The sequence below is a fragment of the Zosterops lateralis genome (genome assembly GCF_965231275.1).
Source record: "Zosterops lateralis genome assembly, chromosome: 6".
Taxonomy (NCBI): Eukaryota; Metazoa; Chordata; class Aves; order Passeriformes; family Zosteropidae; genus Zosterops; species Zosterops lateralis.
The window spans coordinates 8,283,129-8,303,569 of NC_139761.1; the positions used below are offsets into that span (position 1 = coordinate 8,283,129).

General features: G+C 45.0%; 1 protein-coding gene across 1 annotated transcript in view; it reads left to right on the top strand.

The window, feature by feature from the left end:
• Positions 1 to 3,210: 3,210 nt before the first annotated feature.
• The window catches only part of LOC310910247 (uncharacterized protein), a gene marked incomplete at its 5' end in the record, with an annotated part of 93,471 nt that continues 76,240 nt past the window's right edge, over positions 3,211 to 20,441 (top strand). The window contains one exon of the mRNA XM_083862699.1: positions 3,211 to 3,265. Coding sequence (XP_083718825.1) covers positions 3,211 to 3,265 — 55 coding nt within the window. The remainder of the gene's footprint in view (positions 3,266 to 20,441) is intronic.

Consider the following 20,441-nt stretch of genomic DNA (forward strand, 5'->3'; position numbering starts at 1 on the left):
TCTGACAGCCAGGGACTGCCTTGCTCTGGGACATTTCTCTGCCCAGTTGGTGGCCTGGTCCATCTCAGCCTGGTCCAGGGCACATGACAAGCAGTGAAGGGACATGGAGCAGCAAGGCTGCACAGCACATGGAAAAAGGCTCCCAGGGAGGCAGTGTTTCCAAACCACAAGCCATTTGCACCAGGGACTGCTCCTCCCCCACCACAAATTTTCTGGGGTATGAAATGTCACAAGAAAGGTCTGGTATTGCCTTTTTATCTTATTTTTGTTCACAGCCCCTGAGGGAGCATTAGCACTTTGCAATCGCTTTTCCCTGTTCTTCTGTCATCTGTGGATATTTCCATGACACACTTGCCCTGAGGCCATCAGACTCAGCTGCCAGCCCTGAGGCCATCTCCACCTGGCTGAATGTAATGAGCAATGGAGGGAGGACATTTTCAGAGGACAAGACACTTGGATTTTACAGAGAAAGGGCATGATCAGAAAACCGTAGCATTAGCCCCATTCACAGGTTGAAAATGCTTGCCAAGAGCAGCAGGAAGGCTGGGAAGAGCCTAGGGAGGACAGGCTGAGCTGTGGCCCTGTGGAGGGCAGCCAGCAGGTCTATGGCGTTGTGCAGCTCTAAATCTTTGGTCCCTTCTATCAGCACCTCAGACCTTGTTTCAGCAGAGACTGTGGTGACATCTGGTCCATGGGCAAGCAGCTTGCCCACAGCCAGATTTACAGCCATTTCTTTCAGGAAGGGGCTGTCACTTTCCCTTCATCTGCATTTGTGAAGATTCTGATGGAATGCATTCAGCAAGGAAGAGACACAGAGCTTTTTTAATGGTGTCAAGAGAGGATGTTTTCCAGATCCAATGAAGCTCCATATTTATGTCTCTGGATCTTCTGAGATAAGAAAAATTTGAATCCAAACTCTCTCTCTCACAGAGCAAGCTGAGAACTGAACCCAGACCACCTGCATGCCAGGAGAGTGCTCCATGGCCTGGTGTGTTAGGACAAAAGTGGGTTCCACTCCTAAACCACTGCAGGTGGAGAAACCCTAACCTGCTACTCTGGATAAATTAAGCTCCAAGGATACCTAACAAAACATCTCTGGAGATGCAGCAGCTCAGAAGGCTCAGGAATCCAGATGGACTGAACTTCTCCTGCAGAGCAGCCCCCTCTGGGCCTGTGTGGGAGAGATCCAATCTCTTGGGCAACAGAAATGAGGTCCCTCCAGAGGGTATTTGTGTTTAGCACAAGGCAGCAGCCCAAGCAGAGAGCTGGGGTGCCTGGCAGCACAGTGCTGGACTAATTTCTGCACATGTCATGCTTCAAGCTCTGAAACCTCATTTAAATCTAGTCCCCAGTTATGAATCTCTTCCAGGTCCTGCCCTTCTGCTTCCTGTGCTGGATAGTGCCATGTTGGTGCATTCCTTATCCTGCACATCTTCTGCATGGTACAGGAATTCACTGCTGATACCAGAAGCAAAAATAAAGCTAACCAAAAATATCTGCCACAAGAATTATTTTGGCCTTGTAGGTGCAAACATATGGCTGCAATGAGTAATAGGGAGATCTTCCAGCTGAGTTGTTCTCCTGTGTGTGCGTGCATGCATCTGCATTTTTACTTGAACTGTTGTCATCTTCACTAAATATTTTACTATGTTCAAAAGCATGTCTAGGAAGAGCTTTCAACAGTAGGAAAGAACACATGGATATTTATTCCTCTACTGCACTAAGAATAATTCACTTGTCAGATACCACACTGCTCTCTTGATCAGCTGGTTCTGCAAATAGAGAGAAACCACATCCTATGTGCACAGAGAATCCCTGAGTCACCACTCTGTCTTCTGATCCATCTTCCCCATGTTTGAGCCATGACAAGCTGGGGCCTTGGACTGGCTCTGCTGCTCAACGATTTATTCCACCAGGCACAGTTAGCAGATTATAAAGGCTAGAGATACAATAACCAAATATGGTTGGATGACTGCAGTCCTTTGACTACAATGGGACACAGCATTAAGCTTTTATTCTGTAGCTAAAGGTGTGGGAGTTGAACCCTGGCCTCAGAAGTCCACAGATCTGCCTTCTGGCGGGAGACACTTCTCCTGTGATCCTTGAGGCACCAAATCCCCATAGAGCTGGTGGGGACAGGCTAACTGGTGTCATGGGGATTATGCTCCTCAAGACAAACTAACGTCTACGTATAATCTAAGGTGGATGCCAAGCATCTTCCACTAGGATGAGGGAAACTTGTCCTGTTCATCTCAGTGGGCACTGGATCAGACCCAGTGCACATTTTTGCACAGCAGGTGGTTTTGGCCCCAGGCTGGTTACACATGTGGAATGGGCAGCATGATTTTCCTGTTTTTTAAAGATTACTAATGAAATGTCTGAGAATTATAATAAATTCAGAAATAAATAAACACAGAAAGCCAGAAAGTCTATGTATAAATAATTTATATCTTGTTCTTTTTTATTCTTGGTGGTGCTAAGTAGCTGGCCATGAATACAAGTTCATTTCCAAGATGTGTCCTAAACCCCAGGGACACATGTGTCCAGAGTTTAAGAATGTAATTTTAAGCAGATGAGTGGGATTCCCTTCTGCTAATTTTTTTTTTTTTTTTTTTTTTTTTTTTTTTTTTGGGGGGGGGGAAATGGGTGTCATCAGACCTTGCTCACAGGAAAGGGAAAATCCCAGGGTCTGCTCACTTTTCTTGCATGCTGCTCTGTGTTTCCTCAGGGAGGCATGCAGAACACTTCCAGCCCCACTCCTGCTGCCTCTCTCCATCACCAGGAGGCTGCTGTGCTCCCGTGTCAGCCTGGCCTTTCCTCTGGGGCTCGGGGAGTGCAGCAGCCAATCGGGCAGCCGGGCAGCCCTCATCAATCTCCCTAAGTGTGCTCAGACTCTGCGAGGAACATCCTCACCACTCCTCTTCTCTCTCTGCAATGACCTGAACTCCAGCTCTGCACGCAGTGATCAGTGAGGCATAATGCAATGCAGGGCAGCCCGGAATAATCTGGTTTGCATCCAAGGATGTATATTCACTGAGAGGCTGAGGAGTGTGCCAGCATTTAGTTTCAGTCTAGCTGCACTTCTCCTGCAGCACAGAATCACAAAGTCTCCGTCTCCTCCTCTGGATTGGGACTGATTCTGCACCGGGATCCTCTGAAAAGACAAAGTATTTCTCTCTTGTTATTGCTGTACCACCATAACCTACCAAGATGTGTGACTGCTTTCATCTAGTTCTTCCAAACTGGCAAGGATCTCCAGCCAGTGGTGGGCTCACGTTTTCTATACTTTTCTGTATTCTGCTTCTGCTTTCCTGTGCTCCGCTCGCTGCGACTCAGCCTCCCAGGCAAACCCTGCAGCTGCTGGGGTGTGGCTTTCTCTGATGCTGCATGAATCAGATAAGGAAAAATAGAGTTAAGAAAAAGCCTGTCGTTGCCTCCTCTAAACTTTCCCGCGTATGTCGAAGCTATGCTTAAGGAAGCCTTTGACTTTGTAAACAAATTAAATTCAAGCTGTGTCTAAATGACCTCTTTCGGGTTGCATGCTTTAATTCACGAGCTTGCCCTTCATTTCTCAGAGTAGCAGGATTCCTGCATGATCCAATCCACCCGGCATTTACAATGGCTAGAGCTGTGCCCTGCAGTGTCTGTTTGCAAATTCAACGTGTCCTGTGCTCTGTGTTCGGTCTGTTGGCTGGACAACACGGCACTCTGGAAGCAGGGATTATTTTCCTGGGTTTCCCTGCAGAGCAGGAGGAAATTAGCAATTTATTTTTTTTTTTTTTTAAGGGGAAAAGATACACATTTTAATATAAAATATCGCTGAAGCAGAACAGTGATGACTGGAGGAATGAGTCTAAAGAGTAATGCAAAACAGTGCTTAGCTGGCAAAAGAGTATCAATAAATTACAAATCTGCTCTTTAGTTTATGCAGAGACTGACCTGTTTTAAAACAAGCAACTTGTAGTCTTAAAGTGGTGTCTACAAAAATGGCAGGAATCTGAAAATTCTACAGTATCGTTTTCTCCCTAAAATATACAAAAAACTATGTTTATCTACATTCTGCAATAAATTTCCTCGCTATTTATTCTGGTAGAAGTTATAATCTACAAAACACAGTCTGTAAGATTTTGATTGTCTAAAAGTGGAGCGCTTTTATTTTTTTTTTCTTTAAATGCCTGATTATTTCTGTTTTCTTTTCTAAATAGTTTAGGATTATATTTTCCATAACAATGGAAAGTCAGAAATTGCTTGTCGGACTCTGAGTCCTATTATTGCCTAAGCTGACTTGTTGGAATCAAGGAGGCAACTCAAGGAATATTATATCTCTCCACCCAAAAAAAGATACAGTCTGACTCTCTGCTGGTTACCTGGTTACAATTGAATCGCTATAAGGTTATAGCAAATATTTTAGGACTGTACTCTGACAGTATTTAAATATGATTTATTCAAAATATATTTGACATAGTTTTGGTGAAAATATTTTCTTTTATAAATGTGACTTTTCCAGTAGTAGCATTTTCCTAATGTTTGTCTGCCTGCACAGATTTACTTGTTTAGCAAACAAACTAGTTTTGTGGTTCTTACTATGCTTTCTGCTTACCACATCAGAGACATTCTTGCAACTTCTAGGTGCTACCAAATAGAAACAAATACAACCAGAACACTAACAGAGCACTCCACCAAACCAGGATTTCCTCGCTGGTTAGCAAAATGTTTGGGTTGGTTTTTTCAGGCTTTTTTTGGCTAAGGAAGCAAAATTCCCCTGTGCCATGAACCTGGGTTGTTACTTCCATGGTACCAGTTCTGTGGTGGTGTGAAAGGATGCTGTTGGTGGCTCACATGTAAAAGGAGCATCTCCTGCACTGGGTCATGCCACGGCACCAACCAGATCCTGGAGATGCCAAGCAGGATCAAGGCCATGGCACCTACAACAAGATCTGTGCTGGGAAGGGGTGCAGCAGGGAAAGATGGCTGCATGTGAAATTTGACAGGCATCTGCTTTCCAAACAGTTACTGCTGATGTTTCCCGACAATGGGTTATCATCCTTGAAGCTCAGGGCGTGGCAGGGAGAAGCAGCTCTGTTTGTGTCAGACAGGTAGGCTGGCTGGCTGCCCAGGCATGTGATATGGGTTTGAGAAAGGAGTATCAGCGTGGTGATGAGGCAGGATCATCTGAGCAAGGGTGGGGAAAACCACACCATGAATCCCACATCAAGCAGAGCATATTAAATGCCTCGTTTCCTCCACAGCATGGGAGGAAGGCTGGCTAAAAATAGGCTGGTTTTGTAAGCTCCTGTCTCTGCCGGCTATATTCATCTGCTCCTGCTTTAGCTGACTGTCATGATGACACAGGTGAGAAACAGATAAACAAAAATTTGCCAGTTTTCTTTATTAGCCAGGCAAGCACAGGCATGCACTTGGATCTGACATCTGGAGGAGGCTGGGAGCATTTTGCAGTTGTTGATGAACATGTTTTTCGTGGATAATTTTTGAGTCAGAACAACAAATAAATAGGAGAAGAGAACATCTCCATCAGCCAACTGTGGCAACTGCCAAACTCTAAAACATAGAGGTCTTTTTAGCACAAATATTTTCTAAACCTTTTTTTCATCTTGTTTTTGGGCATGATCTAAATCCCCAGGAACTAATGGTTGTAAAAGATTCCATTCACTAAGACACTGGAGCAAGTGTGTATGGCCTCCTAACTGCCACCAGATTGGAGCAAGGGTCAAAATAAAAGATGTACCTTAGTTCTTTTGCTGAATGGACACCTGGACCACAAGATTGCTGCTTCTCAGGTGTCATGTTGACCTTTGCACTATATGGGAATAACACATCTGAGATCCTGAGATCAGCTGGAGCTGTGGAAGTCCCTGGTCAGGGCCCCACTGCAAGCTGTGATATACAGAAAAACATTACAAGTACAGTGACATCCCTTCTCCTCTGTTCTTGTCTGCCATGAGAAAGGCTGTGTGTCCATTCCACCGCACCTGCTGCTGAATATGGTCCACAAATTTTGAGGATCTAAACCAAAATGCCATCTCAGCTGCACTTTTTATTAGAAAAAATTTTCTCAAGGTGTTTAACTATGAGCTGCAACAGCATCTATTCCAGCCCCATCAAGAGACAGAGATGAACAAAACCTGCAGCAGCAAGAGTCCCAGCTTGGGTGAGGAACACCCTTCCTGGCTCTCAGGAGAAGCTCTGATCTGCCACACCAGTATATTTCATTTTCCCTCCTTCTACTTCATTCAGTGAGAATATTGTTAAGATGACAAGCTGTTTCAGTTTCAGCACTCACTCTCTGCTCAGTAATGCTTCCCAATACCTACTCTTGTTCTACCCATGGTAACACCAAAATAACTGTCGTGCCAGCAGAGACTGAAAGGGAATCTGATTCATCTGGCTCTGGCAGAGAGCTCCCTGCCAGCATCATGAATCAGGCTCAGTAAATTGCATCCCTCTGGCTTCTTTTGGTCTTCCCTCCCTCCTGACTCATCTTCTTCTCTCCAGAGTTTGTATTTTTAGTTATTAGTTTCACACTTCTATTTCCAATGGGTACGCACAGGCCCTTTGGTGACTTATGAGCACAAGTGGAAAAGAAACTTCAGCATGACAGAGCCCCACAGGCAACAAGGCTTTCTTTGTCCATCCCCTGCCCAGTGAAGGGTTTGCTGTTCTCCATCAAGCTGCAAGAAATGGGGATGGTATGTACCCACCAGAGGCACAGCACATTGTGTTTGCCACAGCTTCTGAATCATGTGAGGAACTGACAAACCTCAGCAGCAAACCAAAACCAGCTGAAAAATGCTGATTTTTCTTTACTGCTGCATTTCAAAACTTCAAGAAGGAAGGAGAATCAACAGACATCTCAAGTCTGCTTTGGCAGTGCGCTCCTCCCTGGGCACCAAAGCGTGGTGCATTTCACCCAGCAGTTTGTGCACCATCTGTTTCTGTCCAAGGCACTCTGGCTGCAGCAGCCTCTTTTCCAGGGCCCTTGTTACTGTGTGAGAGGTGGAGGAATGTGAAGCAAAGTCCAGGGAGAGCCCCACGAGCCAGGGCCTCAGGGCTGCTGCTGTTGCTCCTCGCTCTGGTGAGTGCTGCCATCACTGGAGATAAATGACACCCTTGGTTTGACGTGGGGACTCGCTGCCAAGACAAACAATTCAAACAAACATCCAGGCTGGGCTTGTCCCTACAGAGGAGTGGCTGCAAAATACTTCTGGATCCAAGCTTGCAGCACGCCTGGTCATCCAGTGCCAGCGTCCTGTGTGGATGGACCTTGTGTTTTCCTCATTTCCATGTTTCCTGCACCCTTGTCCCAACCACAATCCCATCCCCAGCATGTCTGTCCTGTAGCCTCTGCCACTGCAGCCATCATGGGTAAGCTGGATGTGTGGTGTGCTCAGGGCTGCATTACTGAGCAGTGGGATATCCCCATAGGGTTTTGGTTGGCAGTGAGGTTGCAGGAGGGTGATTTTCTCCCTGGTGTAACTGAGAGCGCACCTTTGGAGATGATGTGGCAGTGCAGGGGGTGCAGAGAGGGGATAACAAGGAGCTCCTGTAGCCAGTGTTGATGTGACAGAAAAGGCACATGGAGCTGGTATTCTGCATGAGGGAATTTCTCCATCCTGGCCAGCCCACACTAGAGCCCATTCACCGTAGGAAATTCAGGCCACCAAACTCTCAAACACCAAAGGAATCTCTCTCAAGGACACACCCCTGCCTTTATGGCAACATAGACTTCTACATAACTGTGTTCAGTCATGAGACACAGATGGGTTTGAAAATGCCAATAAGGTCCTAATTTTTCTAGCCTTAAGCCTTTGTACTCATTAGTAGTAAATATTACAACTAAATAGTAGTGTCTGTGTACCAAAACTTGCTGGTGTAACATTTTGTGTTGAAGTATCTTCAGGGCCATAAGAGTTGCACAAGTGTAGCCTTTCATTCCTGTTTCTGCATTAGTTTGTTCCCCTACTAACCCTGCCAGCCCATGTGCCTGCACAGAGCCTCAGCATGGGGAGAGCAGCCAGGTCTGAGGTTGGAGTAATTAGTCCTGGCTGGGCTTCCAGTTCTCTTTAGTACAATATTACCATTAGATTTCTATCAGTGTGTCTTCCTCTGTCAGAACAGGCTGTACAATAAGAAAAAAAAATCCATCTAGTTAGAAATACTGTGGGAGAAATATTAGTAAATTAATGCTAGCAAATTAATAGTAAATTAGTAAATTAATATTAGTAAATTAATGCTAGCAAATTAATGCTAGTAAATTACCCAGGTGCATTACACATGCACTCTTCTACCTACAGTCACTGCTGTGTTCACAGAATACATAAGAGACAAGAAACAAAACTGTTTTATCTGTCTTTCGCTGCCATAGGGTTCTCCACCTCAGTTCTCCATCTCACCTCAATACAAACTTTTTTTAATGAAACACACAGCTGGGATGGACCAGCAGCCTAGTCCAGTGTGAGAACATAATGCATGCTTATGGGCCAAGAAAATTAAAGGGAACAGCCCTACCACCTTCACCCTTTTCTTAGGGCACAAAAGACAGAGGCACTGAACAGTCTGGGAAGTTTACCAAGCTTCTATTATTTTTTTAAGTTCATGACACACAGCATGAAGCAGAGTCCTTTAGCTACTGTGGCATCAGATGTGTTTCAGGAGAGGTGCTGGGAATGTGGATGAATGCAGAGCAGATCAGGTTCTCCACACTTTTGTTTTCAAGGTCTGGCAGCACCAAAGCTGTGCTTAGCTTAGACTGATGACCAAGATCAGTAAATCCCTTTGGGACTCAGCAGTAACATGAAAGAGGAAAATCAATCCCCAAATCCTGAGGGACCTGGAAGCTTGGACCTGCCATGGGCTGGAAGGGGAAATGTGATAGCTCCAGTGAAACCAGTGCCATATGGAGTGGCTTGTCACAGACATTTATATTTCCTGTGACCCTATTCAACAAAACATCAACCCCAAATTTGACACAACTGTGGCATGGGAAAGACTCAGCACCCATTCTGTGGCACCCATTTTCCCAGTGGGATCAACATTTTGGTAAGACAAGGACAAGAGACGGGGACTTCTCTTTTTTTTGACTCCTATTGCTGAATTTGAGCCAATAAAATCAAGGTGAGGTTTCACCACAGAGCCAGGGGGGACTCTTTGTATGTGCCTTTGAGAACATTGCTGCCTTCTTAGTGCCTCACCCTGAAAATGATAACCCTTGTCTTTATTGGGCTCCTATACTTAATTAATGGCTGAAAAGCATCTGGAGAAGGTTGAAGTAGGTAAATTATGCAACTTAACTCCCAGTCTGATGATTGGTATCACTGCTCCCAGACTGCAATCTCTCTTTGATATTGGAAACAACGGCAAGAAAGATGCTGACGATGGTGACATTGGTTTTGGCTCTGGCTCCTGGAAGGTACAGTCATCTCATATCTTATGATCCCAATTACACCAGCAGATTTACTCTGGATTCACACTAGTGTAACTGGAAAAGGGAGCTGGACCACAAAAAGCTTTAGTAAATAGGGATCACAGCTATGATTAGAAAAAAAAAAAAAAAAAAAAAAAAAAGATTAAAAGAAAGTACAGAAAAAAGATGGAAAAGGTGGGTCTGCATGGATCTGAAAGAGCTGGATCTGAAGTTGTTGTAAGGAACAGAGAAATTTGTGATCTGGCCCAACAATCAGCATTTCTGAGCCTCCAACAGCTGTTCTCTGTATTACAGAGAAGGGCCAACAATATGATGAGAAGAGAGAAGCACATGAGGAGGAGCAGGAGAAAATATGAGATCTGGAAAGAGCCATACAGATCCCACATCATCAGAAAGGCAACAGTGGCATTGAAGGAGGAGGAAGAAAACAGCCTAGGAAAGCTTTGCCATGAGTGATCATGAAATTATGTCAAGCAACCTATAAACAGTCTCAGGAAAAACTAAATAGCAAAACTTTTTTTTTGTCTCACTCCCTTTCCCTTTGTGTCCTCCCTTAATCCAGAGTGGCCTTAGGAAAACAGCACAAGAATAGCTGGGCTCCACCTAATTTGGACTAAGGATAACTCACCTCCTCCCTACCCTATTTCTAGTTCTTTGCTTGACTTGTGTCATATTTGTCTCTTGCACTCTGATCTCTGGTATGTGCCACAGCAGGAGAAGTAGAAAAAGGAGAGATGTTAACATTTTCCTTGAGACTCAAAACATGACTGGTGTGAGGGGGAACACAGAGCCTTTTCTTGGCCACTGAATAGGGCAAGCAGAGAAAAACTCTGCTCTTTCATGTCTCTATCCTGATTTCCAAAAGGGGAAAAGATTCATAAAGGAGAATATGCTTCTTGCCACCATCAATCCTGCAATTAAACTGAACTTTAGCAAAATATTTGCTGGGTTATGTAATAAGGCGGATTACAACAGGCTGCCACATGGCTGGAAACTGCAGCTTTAACCCCTGGACAAACTGCCTTGTGGTAGGTAAAGATAAGTGACATCATGGAGCTGTAAGAACAGTCAAGCTCAGACAAACCTTTAAAATACAGTTTGATGGTCCATTTGATAGAACAACTCCAAATGTCTAAGACTGCTTTTCTTCCTGATTTTCTTGCCTCTACATGGCCTGTCTGTCTTTCTCCAATCTCTCCCTCTGAGCAGTTTTAGAGCAGTTCCTCCCATTCCCCAGGTGCCTCTTTCTCAGGCTTCCCACTCTTTATGGCTGCTGAGGATGCCTTGGGGATGTTCCTTTGCACCGAGTTTGTGGTGTCATCCTTTCTCTGTCCCAGCAACTGCAGGTGTTGATGGTTCCTCTCTGCTACCTGAACCCAGTGTCCTGTGCCAGGACCAGGAGCACAGATGTGGCAGTTTTGGCTGCAGGCCACTGCAGAAACCAAGGTACCAACTCTGTTATGATACTGCCCCCAAGCCAGGGTGTCTTTTCTGATGTTCTCTGCATCATCTGGATGAACCCACCACAGGCAGAGAGCACCTTCCTTCCCCAACACACCTTCAGCAGAGGCTTTGAAGTCTCTCTAGGTCTGACCAGCTCCTATTTGAGCAGCACTTAAAAACTGGAGAAGCTGAGCATTGTGGCTAATTAACTGAGCCAGAAAGGCACAAAGGATGTTCGAAACAGAAGAGGAAACAAACAAAGCCTTGGCGAAGACTCAAAGGCGAGACGGGCTGGCTGCAATTTGCCGCTCAGCTCTCAGAGAGGCTCCTCAGGAAGGCTCCCAGGGCCATGGCAGAGGGGAGCACCCTTTGGCAAGAGCCGGCCGTGCCGGGCTCACATGATGCAAGGCGGGGTTTGGAGCCCCACCCTGGGACCAGCAATGACCCAAAGCACCTCATCCATCACGGCAGGGACACTGTCAGCAGGACACCGGGACTGGAACCTGCCCACGGCTTCCAGGTAGGAGCTCGCTTCTTGCAGCACATCTCCTTGCTTTGCCTCCACTGCCCTGCTGCTCATGTGTGTGAGAACAGGCACCTGGTGCCCTCAAGAAGATGCAGCTTCTGGCTTCTCTGAGCACACACCACATCAAGACTTTTTACCTGTTCTCTCTCACTTTTCCCCAGCTCCTGGGGTTTGAAAACCTTGTTAGGTGTGTGCTGAGGTGATAAACTGGTTTTATTTCCTTTCTGCCTGGTATTGTTGACATGACAAGCAGAGAAAAGCAGGATACCTCCTACCATGACAGAGCAACCAACATGCTGCTGGGGCATGTACATTTGCTTTCTTTACAAATGCCTGCAAAACAGAGAGTGGCAAGGAGCTTCTTGAAATGGTTATGCATCATTGAACTTAACTGGCACCCACCCAGACCCCCAGATGGGAGAAGAGGAGCTTTTCCTAAGCCCTTCCCACATTCTTGTGCAAATAGAAAGGATGAATGATCACCATCCCCTGTGCCAGACAGTTTTCTGGGCCAAATTCACACACAGGCGTAGGAAAGCCATGGGGAACTGGAGCTGGTGAAGCTCTCCCTTCCTTCCGCTTCTCGCAGTGACTGTATTTCATATGTTCAAATCCTTCTGGGATTGCTTAGACTGACTTTGCGTAATTATTTTCATCCTTGGATTAAACAGGCCAAATATGTAAGCTGGATCTCAGCTTGCTGAGGTCTTACTTTACACCATATTTTGTCCCTCTGGCATATATATTACACAGCAGCAGATTGCATTTAAGTAGTTTTTTCAGAATAAAAGTCTGTCTTCGCTTGAGGGTGTCGATTTTCTCATAATTCTTGCTGTTCTGTCTTGCATGGATACTTCAAAGGATCATGGAAGGGTCCTAAACCAGACATCTACCCATACTGGCTTTCAGTACACTCAGTCTGACTGACACCTCTCCAGACTTGGAGCCTTAGCACAGATTTCTCAGCCTAGAGGTTAGGGGGAAGGTGTGACTTGATGCAAAAGCCTGTAACTACACCCTTACTTCTACCAACTGTGCTTGTCCTTCATTGCTTGTGATCAGTGATGAGATGGGCAAACTCATGGAGGCGCTTAAACCTGAGGGATATCCTTGTTTTCAGAATGGGTAGACAATGATGCTTTTTGAAATTAAAGACAAAAGGATGCAAGGGTCTATGGGACCCCCAGGCAGGAGCAGTGGCTCTGAAATCAGCTTTAAGTTGCCTTGTGAGATGCCAGTAGGTGCAGGAGAAAGGGTGGCCATTCAGTGGGTCATGCTATGGGAAGTCCTGAGTGCATCCTGTGCAGAAGGACAAAGTATTTATGTGTTATAAAACATTCAGTGTGTTCCATCTGTCACCAGCTCAGGGTCAGCAGGTACAGCCAAAATTAAAACCAGCATTTTTGATGTGCACCACCTTTCTTTCTGCTGGCAAAGTGCCACTTTGAAAAAAGCTTAAATCTTTCATGAGTGAAAAATACTTGCTCAGCAGTCAGAGATTTCCAGGATTTCCAGGAAAATAACAATAGTTTTAAAATCGCCAGCTGTGGGTGGTGATTTGGTCTGTTGGTCTTAACTTTTTCTTTGAATATTTGGGGTCTAAAATGGGATTTGTGGTGTTTGGCCATCACTGGATAAACCTTTACTAAAAATCTCACCACCCAATTACTTCAGCTGCTATTAAGAGATGCTCAAAATCTTCCTCTAGGTTCTTCCCCCTGAACTTGTGAGCTAGAGGATTTGTGAAATGCAGTTGCGGTGAGCAGAAAATGTGCAAGGGGGAAATCCTAGCTACGCTCCTGAGAGGACTGTTTCCACTAGACCCGTCTCTCCAACACTCTCTTCCTCCTTTTCCACACATTAAATTTCAGCTTCTTCTGTATTGCTGGCATCTGCCTTCATGAGCTCTGGAGGTTTCTACCACACTTCTTGTTCAGTCCAGGTGCAGATGTGCTTTCCTTGGCTGAGCCTTGACTAGGTCCAACTTGTACCTGCCTTGACTAGGTCCAACTTGTACCTGAGCTTAATCCCTCCATCCTGTCACAGTCCTTGCCTGCTGTGTCCTCTCTCCACCTCCACCATCTGCAGGATTGATCCCAAGCAGAGGCTGATGTGCTGCCATCCTCTCCTGCCCCAAGGGATGGGTGTTCCTGAACCAAGGACGTGTTCTGTCCAGAAACAGTGAAGTTTTAAGGGGTGAACAAGCAGGGTCACTGAACTAAGAAAATACTGCCATGGTTGGGAAGGAAGGGCTGCTTTCAGGCTCCTGTCTGTCTCATGTTGGCTCCATCCGAAGCACATGTTCTCTGCATCTTGGCCCTGACACTGTTCTGCTCTGCCCAGTTCCTGCTCAGTTTGTTCTTCATTAAGTGGCTGTTTCTTAATATCAATGGCTGGCCTTGCTGGAAGGCTGTAGGTAACAACTGGCAGGATGACTTTCCTTTTTGCAGCTCCCGGGATGATGACTGTGGGCCTCGAGCTGCAGATTCCCAAACCTGTTCTGGTTCATAGGCACCCCAAGGGTGTTCTGCAGTGCTGCTCTGTTATAACTTGTTCCCTTCTAAAAAAGCTAAAAGCTCCTTGAGATTATAAAAGTATAAACTAAGAAAATAAAAGATTAATGCTGTACCTGAAACTGATCTCTTTCCCAAGATGTCTTTTAAGTTCTCACCAAGGCTTCTGCTCTGTGCAGTTACTGAGAACCAATTCCTCCATGCTCTCACTCCTTGGTCTCACAACCCTTGGTCCTCCTCTCTCCAAGTTTACTGGAGTGTTAGGTGGGTGCTACAGATTACAGAGAAATCTCTGAAGCTGTTGCTTTCATCTGCACTCTCCCTCCTGCCTCCAAATCAGTGCAGGGAGTTAGATTTGCTGCCTGGTTGAGATTTAGGCATTTTTGAGGCTGTAAATAAAACACTGTGTGAGATATCCAGGTTGTCTGGATTTGCTGATTTTGCACTGGGCTCATGCTGCTGTTTAAAAGTGAATTGGCTGCCCTGCCTCATCTCTTCCTGAGTATCATGACTCACACTAGAAAACTCCTCTTGGGTTTCTAATGGCTTTATTATGGGGTATGCACACACAACATCTCTTTGATGGTCTCAGAGTTTGTGAGATGTAGCCAGATTTTCACAGAGACCACACACAATATGATAATAAAACTGACTAATTGGGCTTTTGGGATGTTTCACTCCTTCATTCCTTTACTAGTTTTAAAGTTTCAGTTTGTTGCTTGGGGACTTCACGTCACCTCCAAGGACTTCTTATTTTCTGTGGTGCATGATCAGTTTGGAGATGGTTAATGGGTCCTTCATTTCTCACCAAAGGATCTGTAAGAAAGGAATAAAGTTCAAAATCCAGGAGAGGAAATTAATTCTTTTCCCAAGACAAAAAAATCCATTTCTCTTTGAGTGAGAATTTTATATCTGAATATAAACTGTGTTTCATTTGTTTTCCTTGTTGAAATTTCCCTGTTCAGTGGAATGATAGAGAAACTTTTCAGCAAGTAGTGAGAGAATAATCAGAAAAGCCAATCTGCAGCTTTTCTGTTGTGATTCCTTGGCAAAATGGACTGTAAAAATATTCTAATTCAGGGCAAGAATAGTCCTAGGCCACAGTATTATGGATGTCAGACAGAATTAGTCTTGGAGCTGAAAATGATGGAAGCAAGGCCAGCAGAAAACTGTCTCTGAGGGGGTCGTGGGGGAAAAGCTGAGCACCCTTCTGCAATGTGCCCAGCCCTTCCAGCCCTTCCTGCAGCTCTGCAGGAAGCAAGGGGGTGGTGTTCATGTTTCTTACTGAAGTCCCCAGTGAGAAGGGCTCAGAAAAGAGAGTGAATGAGAAACTCTCTGGACACAGCATGACTGCACATGAGAGGGAATACAAACCAAATCAAATCTGGTTTAATTGCTGTTCTATTGGGTTTGTGTGCTAAGCAAAACCTGCTCTGCCCCCTTATCCCCACTGCTCACAAGGGAAGACCAGAATTCCACCTCCCTCTGCCATCTGTGTTGGCCGAAAAGTACCTGGGGAAGCAGACATGGTGAGGGCTCACCCATGGTGCACATGCCCTGCCCAGGCATTTTTCAGGACTGAGAGAAATACAAATGTTATTGTAAATGAAATAAATTATTAGCCCCTGTAGCTGTGCTTAATTCTACAGAACTACAGGCCTACACCCAGTGAGGCCCATTTTCCACACAGCATGAATCACTTTCTCAGGTTCTGTGCTCACCAGTTTCACGTTTTAGTTTTCCATCCCTCTGGCTTTCCTCAGGCGGGTGAATGATGGATCGTTTATTACACACCAACAACAGCAGAGCTCATGGTTATAGCTGTGCTCCAGGCCATCCCTTCAGACACTTCCCAGAGCACCAACGCCTGCCCTGCAAAGCCACATCCCATATTTCCACAACGGGAACAGGAGGGGATGCCAGCCCTGGCAGCTTCTCCCCTCTGCCACACAAGAACAGCGCTCAGGAGCTGAGTCATGCAGGGAACCCGCAGTCACGGGTGATTCCCTTAACTCAGGGACATCACTCAGCTGTGCCAACAATTACAGATGGAAATGGGCTCCAGGCAGTAGCTTATCACAAGACACTCTGAGCCCTTTCATTGCCCTAAGTGAAAGAAAAAGCCAGCCCGAGGACTGGCCCCGTGCTGTTTTCCCATGGCCTGCAGGACCTGTGCTGTCACACTCAGCATCCTTCTCATTCATGGATGCTGCTTAAACAATAACTTGCTTCTCTTCTTGCATCCAAAAACCTTCATTAAGGACTAACAAATCACACTTGAGCAGGTGATGCTTGCACTTCTGCTTTTCTGTTTCCCTGTCACACCTCCTCCTCTGTCATGTTGTTGAATGAATATTTGGAAAAGGAATAGTTTCCTGAAACCAGGATTTTGAGTTTGGAAATATGTAGGACCATTGCTGCTTAACTGAACCACTCTCTGCATAGGAAGCCATCAGCAGAAGAAGGTGATGAGTCATGGGTCTGTGTAGTGGGAAATTGGAAGCCTTCACAGAGCTGCTTGTGAGGTGTCACATGTGTTTGTTTCCTGAGTCACTGGTATTACTCACAATCATGGGCTGGGATGTGGCACATGGCTATGCCCGGGCAAGAGCCCAGTCCAGGCAGGATCCTGCAGCTGCCAGAGGGGCTTGGAGGGAGCTCAGGACCGTGTGAGCAGGAAGGATCACCCAAGTGGTGCCATGAGGAGCACTACAGCCTCCCTTTGAGTTCCTTGAGCAAGAACTGAACAGCGGCTAAAAAACACATTTTAAAAATTCTCCACTAACTTCTGTCTTAACCAGTCATCCACAGGAACACCCATTTCAAATACAGGAACTTCTAAGGACACTTTTTCCCACTTTTTTAAAACAAAGGTGTTTAAACTAAGCTAACATAATTAAGCTGACAAAAGCATGAGGTAGAAAAGACAAGAGCTACATCCCCTCTCCCTTCTTTTTTTGCTGTTCTGTTTTGTCACTGGTCAATCCAGGTACTTCTTGGGATTCTTTTAATTAATAACATAACTTCTTATTTGAAACAAGACAAAGAAAAAGCTAAACTATCCGTAATTCTTTATTTAGCTTTTCAAATCCTTTCATGAACAGTGTATAAAAATCTTTAAGATTCAGTTCTTCTCCTACTCCCCAAATACATTCAATACCTTTTTTTGGAAAGAGAAAGAAAACTAAAATACTTTTATTTATAAGCAAAAAGACTGAAAACACAAGCACTTGTGTGAGATAACAGATTGTGGAAGAACAGGACTCACTGCTGCCAGTGTTCAGTTTGCTGTGATCTCAGAACAAATGCTCTTCTCTGCCCCTGACCCATTTTGGGCTCTTTCTTCTCAGCCTACATTTACAGGGTTTGCATCAGCAGCTGAGAGCACTTTTGCTGTCAAAACTCCACCACATATATAATGTTTCCCTTTAAAAAAAAATATAGGAGCTATTCTCTGTCACTTCATTGATTCCTATCTATTGGCAGCTGCAGCCAGAACCAACATAGCACTGTGTGCTGTGCAAGACTGAACAGTGACCTTGTTTACCATTGGCATCATTGAAAATTAGGAGGAATTAATTATTACACACCGGGTTTCTTCATCCAACCAGGTGGTTGGCAGCTGAACTCAAAGGCACCAGTGCAGTGGTGGGGAGAGATCTTTTTCAGGGCTCCTTCCTCCACTCAGAAATGCTGCCTCACAGCTGAGTGCTTCAGCAGAACCCAAGGGAATCCTATTCGTACTTATCAAGCTGATTTTCTCTGCCAGGAGCATCAATCAGTGTTTAAATTCAATTTCTGGATGTGTGTTGAGGAATCCAGCAGTTCAGAAATATTTTACCTTTCTCTGGCACTGACCAGTGAAAAAGATGACATGATGTATTTCTCACCCCTGACTGAGGTTGGTAGCTGTTGTTTCCTCTGCTCTTCAGAGGGAGAAAGTCAGGAATGAAGTATTAAAGGGCTTAACATTGCTGCCATTAAAAGTCACAGACAACACTATAGCTGGCTTCAGTGACACTAAACGGGCTGAAAAACCAAAATGTTCATGTGCCACGACTCTTAAAGCCCAAAGATTTAATTCCAGCTATAGGAACTGCACAGGACAAAGCCAATGGCATCACAAATGCATTGTGGAGGGAGCAGTCCTTTTCTTACTCCCTCTTGGCTGCTGTTTCCCAGAGTTTTCCTTTCTGGGGCACTGGTGAGCCTGTTCAGCTGAGTAAGCTGAAGTGCAGAAGTCAGATAACTGTGCTGATTATCTGATTTTACTTGCCGTGTATTTCTGGCTTTCCCCTTTCCAAGGGAAGGCTTTTTTTGTGATGGGATGTAGGGCTTTGAGGTGAATTTTGCATTGTTGGAAAATCAGTCTCAGCTCTGTGAGGAAGCAGTAGACTTAAAAACCTCAGATGGAATTAACCTAATGTATTTCCATCTCTCACTGATGTTGTTTACACAGTGCAAGCCAGTCCAGAGTGGTGAATGGTATATTTAAAACTAAGTCCTCTAACATTTGGATCCACCCCATCACTCAACTTAACAGATACTTGATACCAATCGAGTGACTCACTTCATTAAGAAATAAACCCTGCTGTGTTACTGACATCCTCCAGCAAACACTGAGCCCCATTGTCATCTGCTGAGTCCTTTCTGTGTCCCAGCCCACGCCCTGAAGATGCACACCGAGTCTCAGGCACAGCAGCAGCACTGACCCTGTTTTTCCACGGTGGTGTGTGCCAGCCACAGACACACAGCAACCCCTGTGTGTGTGAAATACCCTCCCTTAACCCCCAGACTCCCTCTGTGCCCCTGCCATGGAGGGGCAAAACAGGGTGAGCATTCAGCATCTGGAGGAAAACAGTTTATTTTATTAGCAAGACAGGAGATGGTGCTTTGCTTGTTCGCAGCTTGGGGAAGTTTCTCCTGTTTCTCCCATTCACCTGGGCTCCCATTCACCTGCCAGCTCCTGCCCGTCAAGCAGGACACAGAAGCAGGTGCAAGTAATCCAGTAACAGGTGCTATTCCAGATGCTTGTGAGGGTTTAGGTTAAAACACTGTCAAAAAAGGAGTGACTGTAAGAAATGTCCCCCCCGTGCCCAGAACCACTACCAGCAAACAGCCTTTCCTGCCTGGGGTTGCGTGGGCACAGCCAGGTCCCCAGGTGAGCATTTACAACTCTTCCATCCCTGAGAGCAGGTTTCATCGGGACCCTGAAACAAGAATAAAGGGATTATTTCAGTGCAGTTCCCGTTTACTCCTTCAACAAACGTAGTAATCACTGGTAACCACCACTAAATGCCATGGAAACCCCAGGGCACATAGTGAGATCATCTGCCAGGACTCTTATTTTAAGATCTTTGTTCAAGGACTATTCTAAGGCTTTGGAGAGAAAAACAACAAGGGAGGTTCACTGAAGCATTTCCACAGCTGGAATGTCATAAGCTACATGAGCACCCACGAATGGCAAGAGTTTATGCCATTCCATACAGGAATTGGTAAAAAGGAAAAGGAAAAGAACCCCAATCTTTAGGGAAACACATCTGAAATGTGTTTTGATACAGCAGATAAAAACTTCTGCTTTTTTTCAACAGCATCATAGCTGCTACATTTAATAATTATACTTGGCTTTTATTGATGTCTGCTTTTTATATGAGATATTTTTATTATATTATTTTATATGATACCACATCGGTGGCAATATCCTTCCACTTTCAATTTGATAGGAAAAAAGTGTCTTGATCAAATATAACAGATGTCACTCAGATGCTTAAAAGTACTTCATAAGTATCTAACTCAGTAAATGATTGAAAATGGAGAGTGTGTGAATGTTGTATTCATACTTTGACAGTCCTTAGGGTGTTTTTCCCCTGGATTTCGAAACAAGAAAACTTACTGACTTTATGATATCCAGAAGTACCAAAACTATGGAAAGAAAAATGCTTAAGGCAGTATGACATTGCAGAAAGAGAAACAGTTTGTTTCAAATAGGTTTGTTGTTTGTTTTTTTCCAGGTGCTTGAGCATTACCACCTAGTACAAACAGATTATTCATGGGTAATTAACACCTATCTTTCCAGCTTGAAGAACTACTTTTGTTTTCCTCCTGTCACTAATTTGTCACTAATATTCATTTTTCAGGGAGGAGCCCCTGTCGCTAATTTGTCACTAATACTCATTTTTCAGGGAGGAGCCCAGATCTGCTTTTCATACAATGACATAGGTTTTGAAATAGTTAAATAATAAAGGTCCACGGTCTGCCAGCTCTGAATTCCAGTTGAGCGGGGAACGAGATGGTTGTGGGGAACACGGACTAAATACTGACTTTTAATTAAAGCCCCCCACAGCAGAGTCTGGGGATGGATGTCACCAGCAGCAGGGGAGGAGGGTGTTCATGCTGAAGTGACTCCTCAGGCCAGGGGGTGTGAAGAGTTCTGCAGGCGGTGATTTTGTTCCCCTCTGCTCTGAATGATCTGAATATCCAACTGGAAGGGCAGGAAGGCAGCAGCTCCATGAGTACG